General features: G+C 33.1%; 1 protein-coding gene across 1 annotated transcript in view; it reads left to right on the top strand.

Annotated features, from left to right (window-relative positions):
- Positions 1-15908, top strand: part of LOC129220772 (gonadotropin-releasing hormone receptor-like) — a 114144-nt gene extending 98236 nt beyond the window's left edge. The window contains exon 3 of the mRNA XM_054855200.1: positions 15385-15908. Coding sequence (XP_054711175.1) covers positions 15385-15908 — 524 coding nt within the window. The remainder of the gene's footprint in view (positions 1-15384) is intronic.
- The last annotated feature ends 925 nt before the right edge of the window (positions 15909-16833 follow it).

Here is a 16833-nt window from a genome sequence, read left to right as displayed (position 1 = left end):
ACACGAACATACGCGGGATAACACGTTTATATACATATATTTACGCACATAGTCGTATATACACGTATTAACTCGTGTATGCTTGCGTAAATATATACATACATGTAGAAATACAAATGTGTCTCTGTTCATGTGACATTTATATTTTACGAATTTAATCTGAATTAAAAATGTAATCAAATCAGTTTGATTAATTTAATCTGATTACTTTTAATCTGACTAAATTCAATTTGATTAATTTAATCTGAACTAAATCAATCTGAACTAAATTAGTTTTTTTAGTCAACTAACGAGTTAGTTTAAACTAACGTTAGTCTTCGTCTGCAATTGAATTAAATTTTTAAAATATTAGTCTGAACTAAATGGGAGTCAGATTACTTTAGTCGATTGAGGATTTAGTTGATTAATGCCCAACACTGATTCTTATATTTTATATTTATACCGCCTAGAAATAAATGTTTTATATCGTTTTATTTCCTGAATACTTGTGTTTTATTTTATTTTTTGAAATTACGTCTATTTTTTTTTTTTTTCATAAAATCTATTTTGCATTGATATTTTCTACAATGGAAAGCATCTGAATTTTGATAAAGATTTTATTTCATTCGAAGATCTTTAAACAAAATTATTCAAATAAATTTTCGTATATTTCACTTTACGAATTAATTAAGCATTCCAAATTGTCTCAGCTTCATAAGTTAGAAGTTTATGAAGCTGAGACGATTCTTCTGTTCATTTCAAGTTGCTTCTGTTCATTCAAAGAATCGTTTTAATATTTCACCTTAAAACTATTTGTTCTGATCAATCATGTAAATGTGAAATATGATCCTTAAACAGTATTTCTCTCGATTTAATTTTTTTTTCTGTAATAACATTTCTATTTGTTTAATTTTTGAGTTCTAAGGATTTAGTATCTAAAGTTTATTTGATTGCATAATTTTTAGCAAAACATGATTTAATAGGTTTTTCTAAACGTTATTTAAAATATTCTTTTGTTTTAGATTAATGATTTCATTAAAAGCTCTATTTTTAGGATTTGTTACTACGATACCATTTTAGTATCGCATACAAAACTCTTAGGATATGATATTTGCTGTAGCTTTTTGGTGCTTCACATTTGAAAGATCTTACGGATTCTCTTTTTAAACGTTTCCCTTGATTCCTTCTTAAACATGATGTGAATTTTTTCATGGTGTGAATTCACATGTTTTTTGAGAAGTCATTTTTTATAGGTAAGAAAAAAGATCCTTATGAGGTAATGTAAATAATATGTTTCACAACGGAACGTAGAACTTTATTTATATTTTAGGCAGAAAAAAAAAGCAAGACTTATATATATATTTTTTTTTACATTTTTACAGTGGATGCTGAAAATGTAAGACAATTTTGAAAATAAAAATCAATATTTTAGAAATGGAAAAAGTTGTTTAAAACTTTATTACTTGAAAACCATCTTGTGATTTTGGTGTCTTATTCTTTAACATTTTTTCTGTAATCACCTAGTACAGGGTTCCGCGGGTTTGGCGAGTTTAAAATGGTTTCCGCGGCACCCTGGGGTGTCGCATGGAGAAGCGAGAAGTGAAGCGCAGTTCTCACGGTATCAATATAGGTACGTGCGTACACATAGACTGGGGTAGAGCCGCTATATAAATAGGTCGTCGCATCAGCTTAAGTTTAGCCATTTTGGATCAGATTTTTCATTGTTGCAGAGTTAGTGTTACCAGGGCAAGGTTTCGCATTTTGCCAAACTGGCTAAAAAAATATTGTATTTAATAGAGAATTCACGTGTAGCTAACAATTGCTTACAGTGAAAAAACACCAAACGCGTTAACTCGCCAGAAAAGGCGACTGTTCAAGTACGCGCTCCGCTACAAAATGGCTCATCTTAAGATGATCCGCCGGCTCTTATATATAGGGACCTTTTGGACTGGGGTGTCGTGATTATAATTCTTTAAAGGGTGCTGCCATTCAGAAAAGTTGGGGAACCTATAACCTAGTATTTCAGATCAGTTTTGATCAGTAAAACAAATATAGGATGCGGCAGCTTAACTTACTGATTTTTTTCTTTTTTTTACGTAATGTAGGTACTTATTAAAATTTTGTTTTACACTGTCAGAAAAATGATATCAGGTAGATGGCGGCCATCGTTCATTTCCGTGATTTCTTCAGCATAGCAGTGGGTATTTTCGTTATTTCTGCCCGGACTTAGGTCTTCTAGGGGCCTGGGACGGTTTTTACAAAAGCGAAATTGCAAAAACCCTCACAAAAACCGTAAAGAGCCAAATCTGAAAATGAGGATAGCTTTTCAGGTCTTGTAGGGGCCTGGGACGGTTTTTATAAAAGCGAGATTGCAAAAACCCTCACAAAAACGGTAAAGAGCCAAATCTGAAACGCAGGATAGCGTTTCAGGTCTTGTAGGGGCCTGGGACGGTTTTTTGAAAAGCGAGATTGCAAAAACCCTCACAAAAACAATAAAGAGCCAAATCTGAAAAACAGGATATTCACTTAAAACAACCATCAACAACCTTGAAGTATGAACCGTTCATCTTTTCTGTTTAAAAAAAGGACCCATAAGTCAAATTTATCAAATCCTTGGAGGGGGGGGGAGGGACTTTCACTTCACGGGGAATAAGAGACAGCACTCACCTCCTGATTCTCAAAACTGTGTAAAACAACATTTTAAATGGGAGTACTTACATTATTAAAACACTAATATAGATTCTGAGTCATAAAAATGTATTTGATTACATTTTGAAATGAGAAAGTTATGTTACCGGACCCCGTTTAATGATTTAAACATTTTTCCAAAAAGTAACACCTATAGTTATTATTATTTACTTTTATATTGACATTGATCCTATTTCTCTTCCTTTTTCTTTTAGGTTCTGGTAAGTTTAAGGTTTCTTCCTTCAAGTAAGTCTCTTTATCTTGCTTTTGCTTCATATGACAGTTTAAAGTGGCGTTTGATTTATACAACTTTTTTTTAGGCTAAGTGAATTTCTTGAAACAATCTTCTCTTCCTTGCAATTTATTAAAAGCGAAAATTGCCCTTTTCATCTAGATAATCCAATGATTTATAAAGCTCCAACAGAGACAAAAGCGAATTCTCCTGCTTTTAGACCAAAACTTCAAACACAATTCTAGACAATATTTCTAAGTTGAGATTAAAAACAGTCGATGTACATTTGAAAAATTAACCAATCAGTTAACATTATATTTGATAGGAATACTTTCAAAGAATGAATTTAGAGAATGAAGTGTAAGATTTTTCTTTTACATACGTTATTCATCTTTACCAAGCTGCAAATGGTGTATACACAGACAGAAATTCAAAATGTGAAATAAAAAACCAATTTTATGTAAAAGGAAAATATAATAATGATTAAATTCAGAAACTACTTCAAAATAATCATTTAAATTTGTTATTTTAAGATTGTCACTTTTTTTCCATCCGTTTTTGTTTTCCCCTTTATTTTCTTTTAACTTCTTCTTGTTCTTTTTTTTTTTTGTAAAAAACTCATAACTTAAATGCATTAAAAACATAAGGGACAAGCATAGAGTATTTTATTTGATGTTTTTTTTCAGTAGCATTTCTCAATTATCCTTGTTTTGGCGAAACTTTCGCTAGATATTTTCTTATGACAGAACTTGGCATATTTTTCTGACTGTACCCTAATAACTCGGGTTAAGAGAGTTTCAGATAATTTTACCTTAGTTGTGAATGTGCATAAACATTTAGAGAAGGACCAACTGTCGATCGTAATGGGATAGTTACGAAAGAAACCTTCACCTTAGGTGTAGCAAAATACAGTGAAATTTCATTACAGCGAATATTAATACAACTAAACGTCCGTTTCAACGCAGAAATGTGGTCCCGTTTTAAACGCCATTACACTGCTTGATTTCCATTACAACGAACTTCCCACTGCAACGGACAAAATTTGCGGCCACTTAAAGTTCGCTGTAAAGAGGTTTCACTACATTATTGCACAAACTAATTCCCTTAAAAATCAGATTTTTACGTACATAAAAAAAAAGAATTGCAAGTATGCGGATAAAGAGACAATACACAGACGTTTATAAATAGACTTATTCGCAACATATGAAAAGTTGAACACGTATATCAGTTTCAAAATATAATAACAATACTAGCTGCGTGCCCAGCGTTGCACGGGCTACGTAAAAAACGAAAGAGATGTCCAATTGATGTTTTTGCATTACTCTGACATCAGTTTCTAAAGCGCTAAGGAGTAAATAAATACGCGTAATGCAAGGTTTGCAAAACACCAGTAGAGAATATTTTTGGCAAAAATCTCTTTAAAGTTAATCCTAGTTATCGATAATGCAAGTTATGCGTATTTTCAATTAGCACAAAAGATAAAAATACATGCATTATCAATTATAATCTGTGCTCACTTTAAACTGAATTAAATCTGATTGACTATATCTGAAACATTTGTATGTACAATTACGATCAGCTTTAGCTTTTTACATAAAATGACATATACTTTTTGGTTGCTTACGTGAAACTAAAGCACCAAGACTTAATAAATACCAATTAGCATTAATTTAATACCAAGTCATCAGATTCGAATTAAGCTTTAGTTAAAATCCTTAAGAACAATATTTTTGTTCAATTCTGTTTCACTTAAAGAAATTCAAATAATCTTAATTTAACATGTTCTTTCAACGATACAAACTGTATTTCAAAATTAGAAACAGGAAGGAAAAAGAGAGTTATTACAATTCGAAAACTCACCCATGTGAAGGGAAAAAGTCCAACAAAATAAACATAATTAGTCGCACATCCTAAAGGTACCAAAATATGAGGTCGGTGAATAATAAAATTACACTACAATCAATAAACATAGCTAAAGAAACAACTTTCATATGCTGAAAAGAGTTAAGAACGTTGAATGTAAAAAATAAAAAAAGGACAGACGATAAAATAAAGGCTTTGTCAGAATAGGGCAACGAATTTTAAACTAATTTAAAATGAAATTCTAGATGGAAACGTTGTTTTAAGATTTGGACAGCAGCCAAAAAATCTCTTTTAAAACAATTATTAGAATTTTACTTGCTCACCCATATGCAAAATGGCAACAGGAAAGAAATAAAAATTCCTTAATAACGTTATGTTAATTAACGTTTTAATTAATATCTCTGCTAATTAAAGTCGCACAATTACGAGATTGGTCTTATTGTTTTCTTTGGAAAATTTCGAATTGAACAGTATCTCGTTTGACTCCCGATTCGAAGTGGTTCTAGAGAAGATAGATCTTCAGACAGACAGACAGACAGACGCGAACAGATTTTAATATTATAGTGGATAGGTTAATACAGTGTAGAGTAAAAAAAACATTAGCGGATCAGCACATTTTGGTAAGTACTGTACACTCCCGATTATACGCGGAATTGGGTGGCAAAGGTATTGCGGATAACAAAAATTTCGGATAACCCGAAAAAGGCTTAAAATTTGGTGCAAATAAGATTAAATTTACCTTTGCTTAGAAACATACGTACATAACATGTGATACAAACTATAAAGAGTGAAAATATAAGCAGTACGTGCATTAATTAATTAATTTAATTTATGTAACAAAGCAAATACATAAAATCAGTAAAGACAGTGTACGATAACGCCCAGGTAAGCTAATATAGGGTAACACCCCCAGTAATTGGCACGGCACCAGTGATTGGCACTTCCAACAAAAATGTCCTAAAAAAAGTCTCGTATCCAATTTTTTTTAAATAGAAGGCTATATACCAACTGAATGTACATTAACTTTAAAGATTATAACTTCAATTCATGTTACTAAATGGCAGCAGTACATAGGAAAGAGAAACAATTGTGGCTTGTGTCAAATCACCCATTTTTGTTGCAAAAGCTTCTTCTCTGGCTTAAGGAAAGAATGCAGATAAATCCGTTAAAATCTGACTTAAAATATATTTTAAATTTTCGTTATCAAAAGTTTTGTTTAGTTGAAAGGTGTTACTTTAATTGTGTAGAAGTATATTTTCGTCCCTATTTGGAATTTTAAAATAATGATGGGTGCCATTTACTGGTGCTTCAATTTTGCTAGTCCCCAGTAATTGGCATGTGTGCCAAGTACTGGGGAAATAGCGTCATTTCCGCGATAAAGCTGAGTGAGGTGTCATTATCTACAGTTTTTTGCGTAGATTACGAATATGATAAAGCGGAAATTGAAATCGGTAGCTTTTGTACAGTAATTGTCAAAAAAAAAACATCAAAATCGTCAATTTTTGAAGTTGCGGCTTATTATCGATTCGAGTGATTTTCACCAGAAAAAAATCCAAATGAAAGTTAGTCAGTAATTAATTTTATACTGGGGGCTCTGTCCTCTGCCCGATTCGCTCGCTAACCCCCGTTCAAAGCCTACGGTATCTCAATGCCGCCTGCAGCGGGTGGTTTTTCAAGAGAAAGAAAACCGACTTGTTGCATTTGATAAATAAAAAAGAGGAAAACTTATGCAAAAAAGTATGCTATATGAGTTTTTAACTATACTTGGGGCAAACCTAACTTGGTAGCATTCGTAAAATCAAAACTGTAAATCAAAGGATGAAACAGCATTAATTTCAATATCTTTTCCATTGAACATTCCAAATTTATATTTTTATTTCTCTAAAATACTTTTCCAACATGAAGAAGAGTGATTTAGCATTAATTTATGTAAAACTAGTGGTACCCGCACGGCTTTGCCTGTAATAAAAAAATTAAAAGATCTTTTGGTTCGCCTGTGTGGCGAATTTTCTCTCCAATTGACTTGTACCCATGTTACGGTTCCACGTTATGATAATTTCGTAATTTACTCGTCCATCTAATGATAATTTTGTTCTTAAAATTGGAATAGAAAAAGAACCACATCGAATTTTCGAAAAATCGCTTCGAGGTGCACACCCCTGCTACAAACTAACTTTGTGCCAAATTTCATGAAAATCGGCCGAACGTTCTAGGTGCTATGCGCGTCACAGAGATCCGGACAGAGAGAGATCTTGGCAGACAGAGATCCTGACAGAGAGACTTTCTGCTTTATTATTAGTAAAGATTACCTACTTTACATTAACATTACTCATGTTTCTCATGATGATAAAATTTGATGTAATTTAAAAGTAAAAATTAAAGTGATTTTTCCAGTTCTATTAACATGTGCCAATTACTGGATCACAAGGTGTCATACACTGGGGTATCAGGTGCCAATTACTGGTGATTTTGGTAACTTTTTGTATACATATTTTTATAAAAGTATCGATTCAAATATTTTTGATTTTAGTGAACCAAATCGATGCACAGATGTGCACTCTCTGATACAAAAATATTTGCAAAAGAGTTTTTTTTTCTAAGTACTGAAAACAGAGGTGAGTTTAAGGACAAACTCTTAAAGTGCCAATTACTGGGGTCTTTACCCTATTTGGGAAACTATACCTCACTAGTTTGAAAGACGTGGAAAATAAAAGCAGCAAACTTTAAAACTTACGATTTTTTGTAAAACGCAGACGTTTGTTTTTGTTCCTGGCACTCGCAGATTATCCGCACCGCTGATAATCCACTCACTTATAATCGGGAATTTACTGTAAACAAATAACTTCAAATTTTGTAAAATATACAAATGAATCGTAAAAAAAGTGTCTCCAAAAAGTACGGTAGTAGCATTGATTATTGAACAAAGGAATTGTTGGAAAAAGATAAGAAAAAACTCTATAAAGAGAGGTTGTAAAAAATTCCCCGCCAAGAAAACCTTTAACTTTTCCGCCCAAAAAAGAAAACCTGCATCCTAAACCCAAAAACCCTCAGCCATAAAAAGCTATGATATCTAGTTTGCCCGCCAAGTATCTGCCAAACTATCATCCTCCCTCTTCTCCTTTTTCATCACAGCTACTTCCATTAGAACCTCCTCCCACCTTCAACTCCTCAGAAATATGGATAGATCTTTTAAATTGTTTATCTTGTTTGGCGGGAAACTTTTTGCTCACCAAGCAACCATTTCACTTTGAAAAGTTTCCCGCCAAACAAGATAAACAATTTAAAAGATATATCCATATTTCTGAGGAGCTGAAGGTGGGAGGAGGTTCTAATGGAAGTAGCTGTGATATAAAAGGAGAAGAGGGACGATGATAGTTTGGCAGATACTTGGCGGGCAAACTAGATATCATAGCTTTTTATGGCTGAGGGTTTTTGGGTTTAGGATGCAGGTTTTCTTTTTTGTGCGGAAAAGTTAAAGGTTTTCTTGCGGGGAAATTTTTACAACAGGGTTGTTTTTGATGAGATATCATATCCTTTTGCATTGATATTATTACTTTGTCTGTAGTTTTAGAATTGAGAACTTCAAGTCAGAAAATTTTCAATTGAAAAAACGCTGTTTTGTGTTTTTAAGGAACAATAAAGGCTAGCCTAATTTAACGTCAAGTTATTTTCTGACTATTAAGATTCTACGTTCGTTTTGCGAGAATTGGGCGGTTTAAATTTCATTGCAATCCTTATATCTTCTCTGTTGCAAAGAAAACTTCTTGGATAACAAAATACTATATTTTAAATTATATTGTTTTCGAATATTTTACAACTTCGCAATAAATTATATTAATGTTTCTTTATTTGACAGATTATTCAACATTTTCATGAAGGTTTCTTTAAATGTTTTACAGCTTGAGGGCCATTTTAATCTAGCTTTTCACTTTTTGTTTAATTACATTTTTTCTTATATCGTGGATTATTTTATGTTTTATGGGATAATTTTAATTGTTTGGTGATTTATATTTTTCTTGATAGAAGTCTTTGTCTTGTTTAATACCTAGTTTTGTTCATTCAAAAGTTCATTTAAAAAACGAAATAACGCATGTTATCACCAAGCAAAAAAAAAAAAAAATTAAGCCATTAAATATTTTAAATTTGAATGTGTCAGAAGATCTATACAACTTTACACGATGTCAAATCGCGGATATGCCAAATTTGCCATAGCGAATGCGCATGTTGCGCGCGGACTGTAAGCTCATTAAAAGTCTTGCTTAAATAAATTGCAGAATTTTTTTCAGCTAAGAAGTTACTCCAAAGCACGGATATCCACACACGTATTTCATACATTTTCAATTCATTATGTGTTGTTTGTGAAAAATCCATTAATTTAGAAAATAAACAAACCAATAAAAAAGTGCTATTTTTCGCTTTCAATTAAAAAGTTATATGTGCCCTATTCATATGCGTACAGTTTCATATAATTTGTCACGTAAAATATTGTAATGGTTTAACCCCAGTTTCGTGCCGACATTTAAAATTTCTTCCCTCCATAAATATATTAAAACTGAAAAACAGGGGGAAGGAAATTTCGTATCGGCAAAACTTTGGGGGAGGGGGAGACAGCATTCTAAGCTCATTCATTAATTTGTTTCTCTGCTTAAGTATAAACAAACAACATAGAATCTGAAAACAGAAAGCCCAATGAGCCCCCCGCATGCGCAGTCGCTGTGGTAAATTTGTGATATCCGCGATTTAACGTCTAGTTGCAACTGTTGGATATGTTTTAGTCTTGTTTGATTTTCATTTCCTAAGACAACTTTGGAATAACTGTTAGATCTGTTCTAAGCTTGCAATTGCAGTCCGAGATAAACAAACCCTATGAGCTGAGAGTAAGTACATAAGAATTTAGGGAAAATTAGTGATTTTCAAACTTCAATTACTCTGGCCCATGATGCCCCTGGGGGTTGAATTTTTGAATATGTACTCAATGGCCCCCCAAGAATATGTATACAAAAAATCTTTACCGTAGCCCCCCGGGGGGCTGTGATAGAACCCCGGGAAGGTACAATTTAGGGGGTAAAAACGAGAGGGGAAGGGGAGGGGGGTCAAATGGCACATCAGTAGGGCACAAGGAATGTGTGTGCGAAGTTTCAGCTTGATTCCTTTTTTCGTCTGGGCTGTAGCCCTGTCAAAGAAAGCGAAAACTGTTTTGAACAGCGATTTTATAACTTTAATACCTCCTCCTCCAGATGGTCCAGTGGATTGTATTTTGGTTTACGGCGTCGGGGGACACTAGAGATTAAATGTATCAAAAATCAACTACGGGAGTCTTCATGGGGCTGAGATACAGAGGGGTGAAAAACCCAAAAAAACCCCAACTTGTTCTGTCGTGTAATCTTGTTCTTGGTCGCTTTTATTTTCTTTCGTCTTTGGCGGTAGATTCGCTTCTGTTGAATGCTGACGTTTGGTTTCCTTGGCGGGGCGGGACGCTCTCGCGTCCCGTGATATAACTATATTGAGATGTTTATTTAAAATTTTCAAAGAAATTCGGCAAATTTGGGAGCAATTGGTCCATCAAGTACAAACTTTAAAAAAATATATTGGCTGCGAAATTTTTGTTAAAGATTGCCTATTGGAAGGAGAAAACTTCCTTTGTAAGTTATTTTATAAAATTAAGTCAGCAAACAAATAAAAAGAAATCTGCATTTAAAAACTCAAAGCTCGTGTTTAAGCAATTTCTGTTCACGTTTTGTTAGTGTTTCGTAACATTGCAAATAAAGCCCTTCTGCAGACTTTTATTCTGCTTTTTCAAACTCCGAATTATTTTTATCTATACCTTAAAAATATTTAATCTAATAACAATTGAATCCAAAATTAATTTTATGTTTTAAACTGCAGCATACGCTGGACACTTTTTTTTTTTTTTTGAGTACAATTAAAAATATTTTTAGGCGCCAATTAAAACATAATTGCTTTACTTTCATCGTTATAAAGATTTCGCCATCTTGAAGCTTCCGTGAAAAATGCAAATTGAAAGGAAAAAAAAACAGACGAATTTTTTTACTTAACAAAATACTTAATGTTCTTCTATGTCATAATTAGCCAAACACGTAGGTCGAGTGAAAAATGCAAGCAGTGCTTTGTTTTACTTTTTGTATAATTAACGGCGAGCTTCTTGTAATTCGCTAAAACGAAATAACCCCAGAGAACACCGAGATAACATTTTTTATGGATCATTTTTGGTGGTTCCAAACGGCAGCTAAATCCACAGTAGAAGCAGATAATCTCGTTCTTTTTTCATTACTGCGAAGTCGCTCTAGGTGCTTTTGAGGTGGTAAAAGGAAAACAGTTTTATACTTAAGGTATAAAATAGTGTTTTTTTCTCCAACGAATCAAAAGTATAAGTCTGAAAAAGACTGCATTTAAACTATTGTTGTTGTTAGAATTATTATACAGTCATTGTTATTCAAACTGTTCTGTATAATTATTATTTTTTTTATTATTATTAAATATAAATCATTCAAACAACCAGAAAATATAACTCTATAGAACGCGGGAAAAAAAAGGAACTTGCTTTATTTTATGTAATATTCAACAGTACGAAAGTACATATAGGTCAAACGAATAAATAGCAGTCATATTATTTTTTAACTTTACACACATTAGCAAAGCTCAGCTAGCATTAAGTTCTTTCATCTGGCTGATATTTGGTGTCTTCATAGTTGGAAAATTAGTAGCGATAATTATTAATAAATAATATCGTTTTCTCAAACCCTTTCTTGGAATAATTCATACAGACACCCCAAAAACATAATGTATCGAGGCCCCAGATGTTTGAACCCACCATTGGTACCACTAATGGTTCTTGAAATGCCGTGGCCAAATGTAAATGAAATTATCAAAAAATACTGAATCCTAATTTTGCATGAAATATGAAATGTAAGTTATCTTCATACGAACATTTTGCTTACTTTTTAATGATATTAAATTTTACATTACATTAAAACTTATTTTGATATACTCTTTTTAGAGAAAGTTATGTGCACAATTATTCACCATGCAAAACTGTTTTACTTGAGTAATTAGTTCACTATTCAGTAAGTTACCGCCCTATAGCCAGGGCTAAGGCAGAAATACATGAAATATACTGAATATACCTTGCCTTGCCTGCAATATTCGAGTCGAACCGAACCATTGTTTCGGTCACTCGTCTTGGCATTACTAATTATGAATTAGCTACCAGTTTGTTTGGCACTCTAGGCTTCCTTAAGAGGTTTTCCGCCTCCTGCTCAGTCACTCCTATGCCGGGCTGATGAGTGCTAATAAGCACGAAACTGCAGTCCTCGGCTGGAATTGACTGAGCTGGCGGGGAACTTGTTGAACTTTCCTTAACAGACCCATATGGGCCTTTCAGGGGAACAGATATCAAAGTTTTTGTTATCAAAATAATTGAGGTGCAAATTCATGCCGAGTGAAGTGAATTAGGGAGATCAAAGTGAATCAGAGAGATCGAAGTGAATTAGAGAGATCGAAGAGAATAAAAAAGATCGAAGTAAATTAGAGAAATTGAAGAGAATCAGAGAGATCGAAGTGAAATTAGAGACATTGAAGAGAATTAGAGAGGAAGTGAATCGAAGTGAGTGAGAAGCGAGATTACGGCTTCAGATCCTATGTGTAAATGTCTTTGTTAAGTTCTCCTGAAATGAACTGCCTAAAAATTTGAGGAAACACATTTGGCATAACTTTTGGAATTGCTTCAGCTATCCTTTTTAATGTAAAGTTCCTGTGTTTTTTAATGACTCTTTTCAAGTACAGAATAGAAACACACGAAACAATTTGAAGTGTTGATCATGTCATTAAATTGATACTGATGGACGAGAAAAAAGACTCATTTAGTTCTTTAAAAGCGACTTCTTATATTTTTGTACCATTTTTTAGTATTTTTGTTGAAAATGAGATGATTATTTTGTATTTCTTCAGCGTAACCAATGGTACAATAACCCAGGACGCCATACGGATCATGCCACACGGAAAGGGCAATTAAATTTTTCTGTCTGCTTTAGTCTTCGAGCAATTCAGAGATGCACTTTTATAAAATTAAGAGGTAGAAAAAAAATAAAGAGGAGGAGCTTTATGCATAATACTTTTCCCTGGAAAAAACCATGTCCAATTATTCATTTTTCGCTAATTGTTTCGATGGTGGAATGTTTCTCCTAATTTCCTCCCACTTACAAGAATTGACCTCTGTTAGTAGACTGTTTTACCAAAAAACCCAAAACCTATTATCTCAGGTGCGAAACTTCTTGTCAAATGATATACCTTTTCATTTCTTCTCCTCATCACAGAATAAAATCTATGTACAAGTAGGGTGAAATTGGGCTCATGTGAACACGGGGCACATGTAAACATGGTGGTTTTTACTAAGATCGCTTCAAGCAAAAATCTGGAAAAATCCTCAAATAAGGACCACTTTTTCGATTCTTCATTCTCCTAAAATAACAGTCTTACTAGCAAAACAAATTAGATTTCGGATCCAGTTCCGTCACGTCAAAATGAAGCATTTCCCTGCTTGTCAAACATTACAAAAAAATAAAGGGTGTCCCAAAATTAACGCAAGATTTGAATTTGCCGCCATTTTTGCAATAAATGGTTGGCAACCCTGAAAAAAGAACAATTTGGCAGCTGAGAGTTTAAGGTAATTAAAAATGGAGCGTTATACGATACAATAACGCACTTTCATTATTGAACAATTGTTTCAAAAATAATGAAAGTTGAGGCTGGTCAAGCAGTTACTGTTATTGGCGCTCGGTATCGCAACACGGTAATGCACGGGTGGTTGTGGACTTGTTGACATAGACCTTTGAATTCAAATAACCCCATAAGAAGAAATTTAAAAATGTTAAATCACACGATCTAGGGTGCCAATTCTGATCACCGAAATGAGAGAGTAGGCGACCAGGAAATGCCTTATGCAGTAATTGAAATGTTTCACTCTCTCGAGCTGTATGGTACAATAACACCCCATTTTTACTAACCCTAAACACTCAACTGTCAAATGGTTCTTTTTTCATGGCTGCCAACAATTTATGGAAAAAATGTTGGCAAATTTAAATCTTGCGTTAATTTTGGGACACCCTTTATTATCAAGTGGTCATGACGTGGAGCGAGTTTCGTTGTTGCTGACGTCAGGAGTGTTACTCGATCATTTGCAATTATATAGATATATAAGGATTTTGCTTTAAACAAGCATAGTTGATCTGTATGTCACAATAAATAAACCTGGTGCATTAAATTTAATCTCAAGCAATACGATTAAACATTTCATCTCACAACGTCTCTAGTAGTAAAAGTGAATTTCTTGACATTTCCCAGATAACTTTGTAAGTGTTCTCTCCTAACCTCCAATCGAAACTTAGTTACAACTTAACAATATAAGAGATAATTTCATGGGAAACTAGAAGCTTGTTCTACTAATGATATAAAGGATATGTATTAATTACTTATTCTTGTTTTTTTACATTTTGGTGACCGAGTGGTGAATTACTGGCGGATCACCCTAGTACAAATTTTAGCGACAAATCTGATCGTGTTACTATGGGCAAAAATTATTATTAATAAAGCCAAAAAAGCTTTTAAGTCCGTCCATATTAATTTGTATGCTTCTTGAAAATTAATAAATAAATACTGACAGGATATGAAAAAAAATGACTAGTTTGTAGATTTTAAGAACAGTCATTAAAATATCGTTTTGTTTTTTTAACCTTCATAATTTCATGTAGATGTTCTAAACTATAAAAATCCTTATTTTCTTAAAAGCCTCTAGCGTGAAATAAACTAAATTATGCTTCTGTTTTTATTTTCACTACTAATCCTTTTAACGCAAAATCAAACATATTTCTTTCCTGACAAAATCGATATTTCAAGGTACTAATATACTTAATAATATTTTACAAGTTCTGTCAATTTTTATTACATTGATTTAGATGATCTGTTGTTAATAACACACGGAAAAAATGAAATAGTGGAATATATTTTCAGTAGAGGGACACAAGATATTTTTTCACCCTTAAGTCTTTGCACAAAATCAATGTCAACGAAATCTTTTTTATGCTTTTGTTTATTTGTTTTTAACAGATTTAATTATTACAGTCAAACATAATGACATAAGACTGAAACAACATATCAGCACAAACAAAAGAGCACTAAAAGAAAGGAACTCCTAAACTATTATTATGATACCCATAATAATACCTAAAGAGTTCCAAATGTTTAGTGTTGAAAACAAAAAATGCTGTAAAAGTACTCAAGTCAAACCTATTTAAGCTATTACAAAGCATAGCAAAACAAATATTTTAACGTAATAGTTTGTTTGTGATACCACTTACAGAAATAAGTGTTTTATTTCTAAAAGCCATGCTCAGCACATAAAACCATAAAATTAAATATATCATCGCAACTGATCATAGTATTATCAAATTCGTCAGTTGATAAAAATAAGAATGGGGTTTTAAACGTCAAACGTTTACAAAAATCAAAATCAAATGCACTCTGAGAAAATCATTAGTAATTTAATAAACTAATAGTGCTTAAATTTATGCTTACTTTACTCTTTAATGCTCTTTTTTCTCTTCTAGGCCAAGAGAAGATGTTTTCAGAGAGGCTCTCTCGTTCGGCGATTGACAACGCTCGCCAAAAGATCCTCCACAAGGCAAAAATTAAATCTCTGATGATCACAGTGGTGATTGTCCTCACGTTTGTAGTCTGCTGGACCCCATACTACGTCACGATGATTATCTTTATATTCCTCGAGCCTGACGAGCAGCTAAGCCAGGACTTGCAAGCGGCAATCTTCTTCTTTGGAAGTTCAACAGCTATGCTAAACCCCCTGATATACGGCGCATTCCATCTACGTCCCTCCAGGAAATCCAGATCTTCAAAGTCCACATCAATTTTGAACAACAGCAGTTCTTCAAGAGTCGACAATTCTATGATGATGACTCTTAGAAGGAGTCAAGCCACCAGGAAAAGCAGAGAGGAGGCTGTCTATCTGCATCATTTAAATGGTACAGAACGGTCCTCTGCGCTAGAGTCTAATAGCGCGTATGCTGATACAGACATTGATAGAACTTATCCTCATCAGCTTTTGTCTCGAAAATAATGAATGGTGGTCCCTGTTCATTCGAGGTTGACTCATTAACTTCAACTTTTTTTTTCACTTTTATTCTTAAAAAACAATATTTTTGTTACGTGTTTTTAACTACGGGCAATGCGTAAAACATTATTCTTTGTTTATCAAAACTCGTATTTTGAAGCTTTTCATCACCGTCCCAACGGGAAACGTATGTCTCTGATGTCCACTTTATTTTTGAACGACAGTAGTTTTTGGAGAGTTGACAGTTCTGTGATAATAACACTTAGAAGAAATCGTAAGATTAGGAAGAGAGAAGACGCTGTCTATTTTCATCATTTCAATGGGACTGAGATATCTTGCGCGCAGGAAACTAATCACTCCTAAGCTGATAAAAACATTGATAGGACTTATTTTCATCAACATTTTCCACGGAAATAATGAATAGACTTACTAGTAAGTTAATGAAAGAATGTTTTTGATCATTTGATTTTAGCTTGTTAACTATAATTTTTTCCATCACAAATTGATTTTATTTTTCCAGGATCTAGGCCTCATTTTTTTCTAGACTTAAAATTAAACAAGTATTATTTAAAGCGAGAAATGAAATAATGTACGAGGAAATGAATGGTTTGTTGGAATTAGACTTTTTCTTCAAGAGTTATTAGCGGGAAGGCGGCAGGTAGACCAATCGTCAAACAAACGGTCAGAACGACTAAGACATACATCTTCATCCCAATGTCTTCTTTTCTTTTATGATATATATAATTTCACTATCAATTAAGCGAAAAAATCATTTTTGACATTTTCACCAACATTTTAACAAGGCAGCCTTTGTTCATTTTTTTCCTTGTTCAAATTTTTTTTTTCGGAGTTTAGGTTGAAACAAATGTTTTTTTTTTCTTTTTATGCACAAAACATTTTATGTTTTAAGGGAATTGATGAACGCTAGGTA

This window comes from Uloborus diversus, chromosome 4, assembly GCF_026930045.1.
Source record: "Uloborus diversus isolate 005 chromosome 4, Udiv.v.3.1, whole genome shotgun sequence".
NCBI classification, from domain to species: Eukaryota; Metazoa; Arthropoda; class Arachnida; order Araneae; family Uloboridae; genus Uloborus; species Uloborus diversus.
This window is presented reverse-complemented; position numbering and strand designations above follow the sequence as displayed.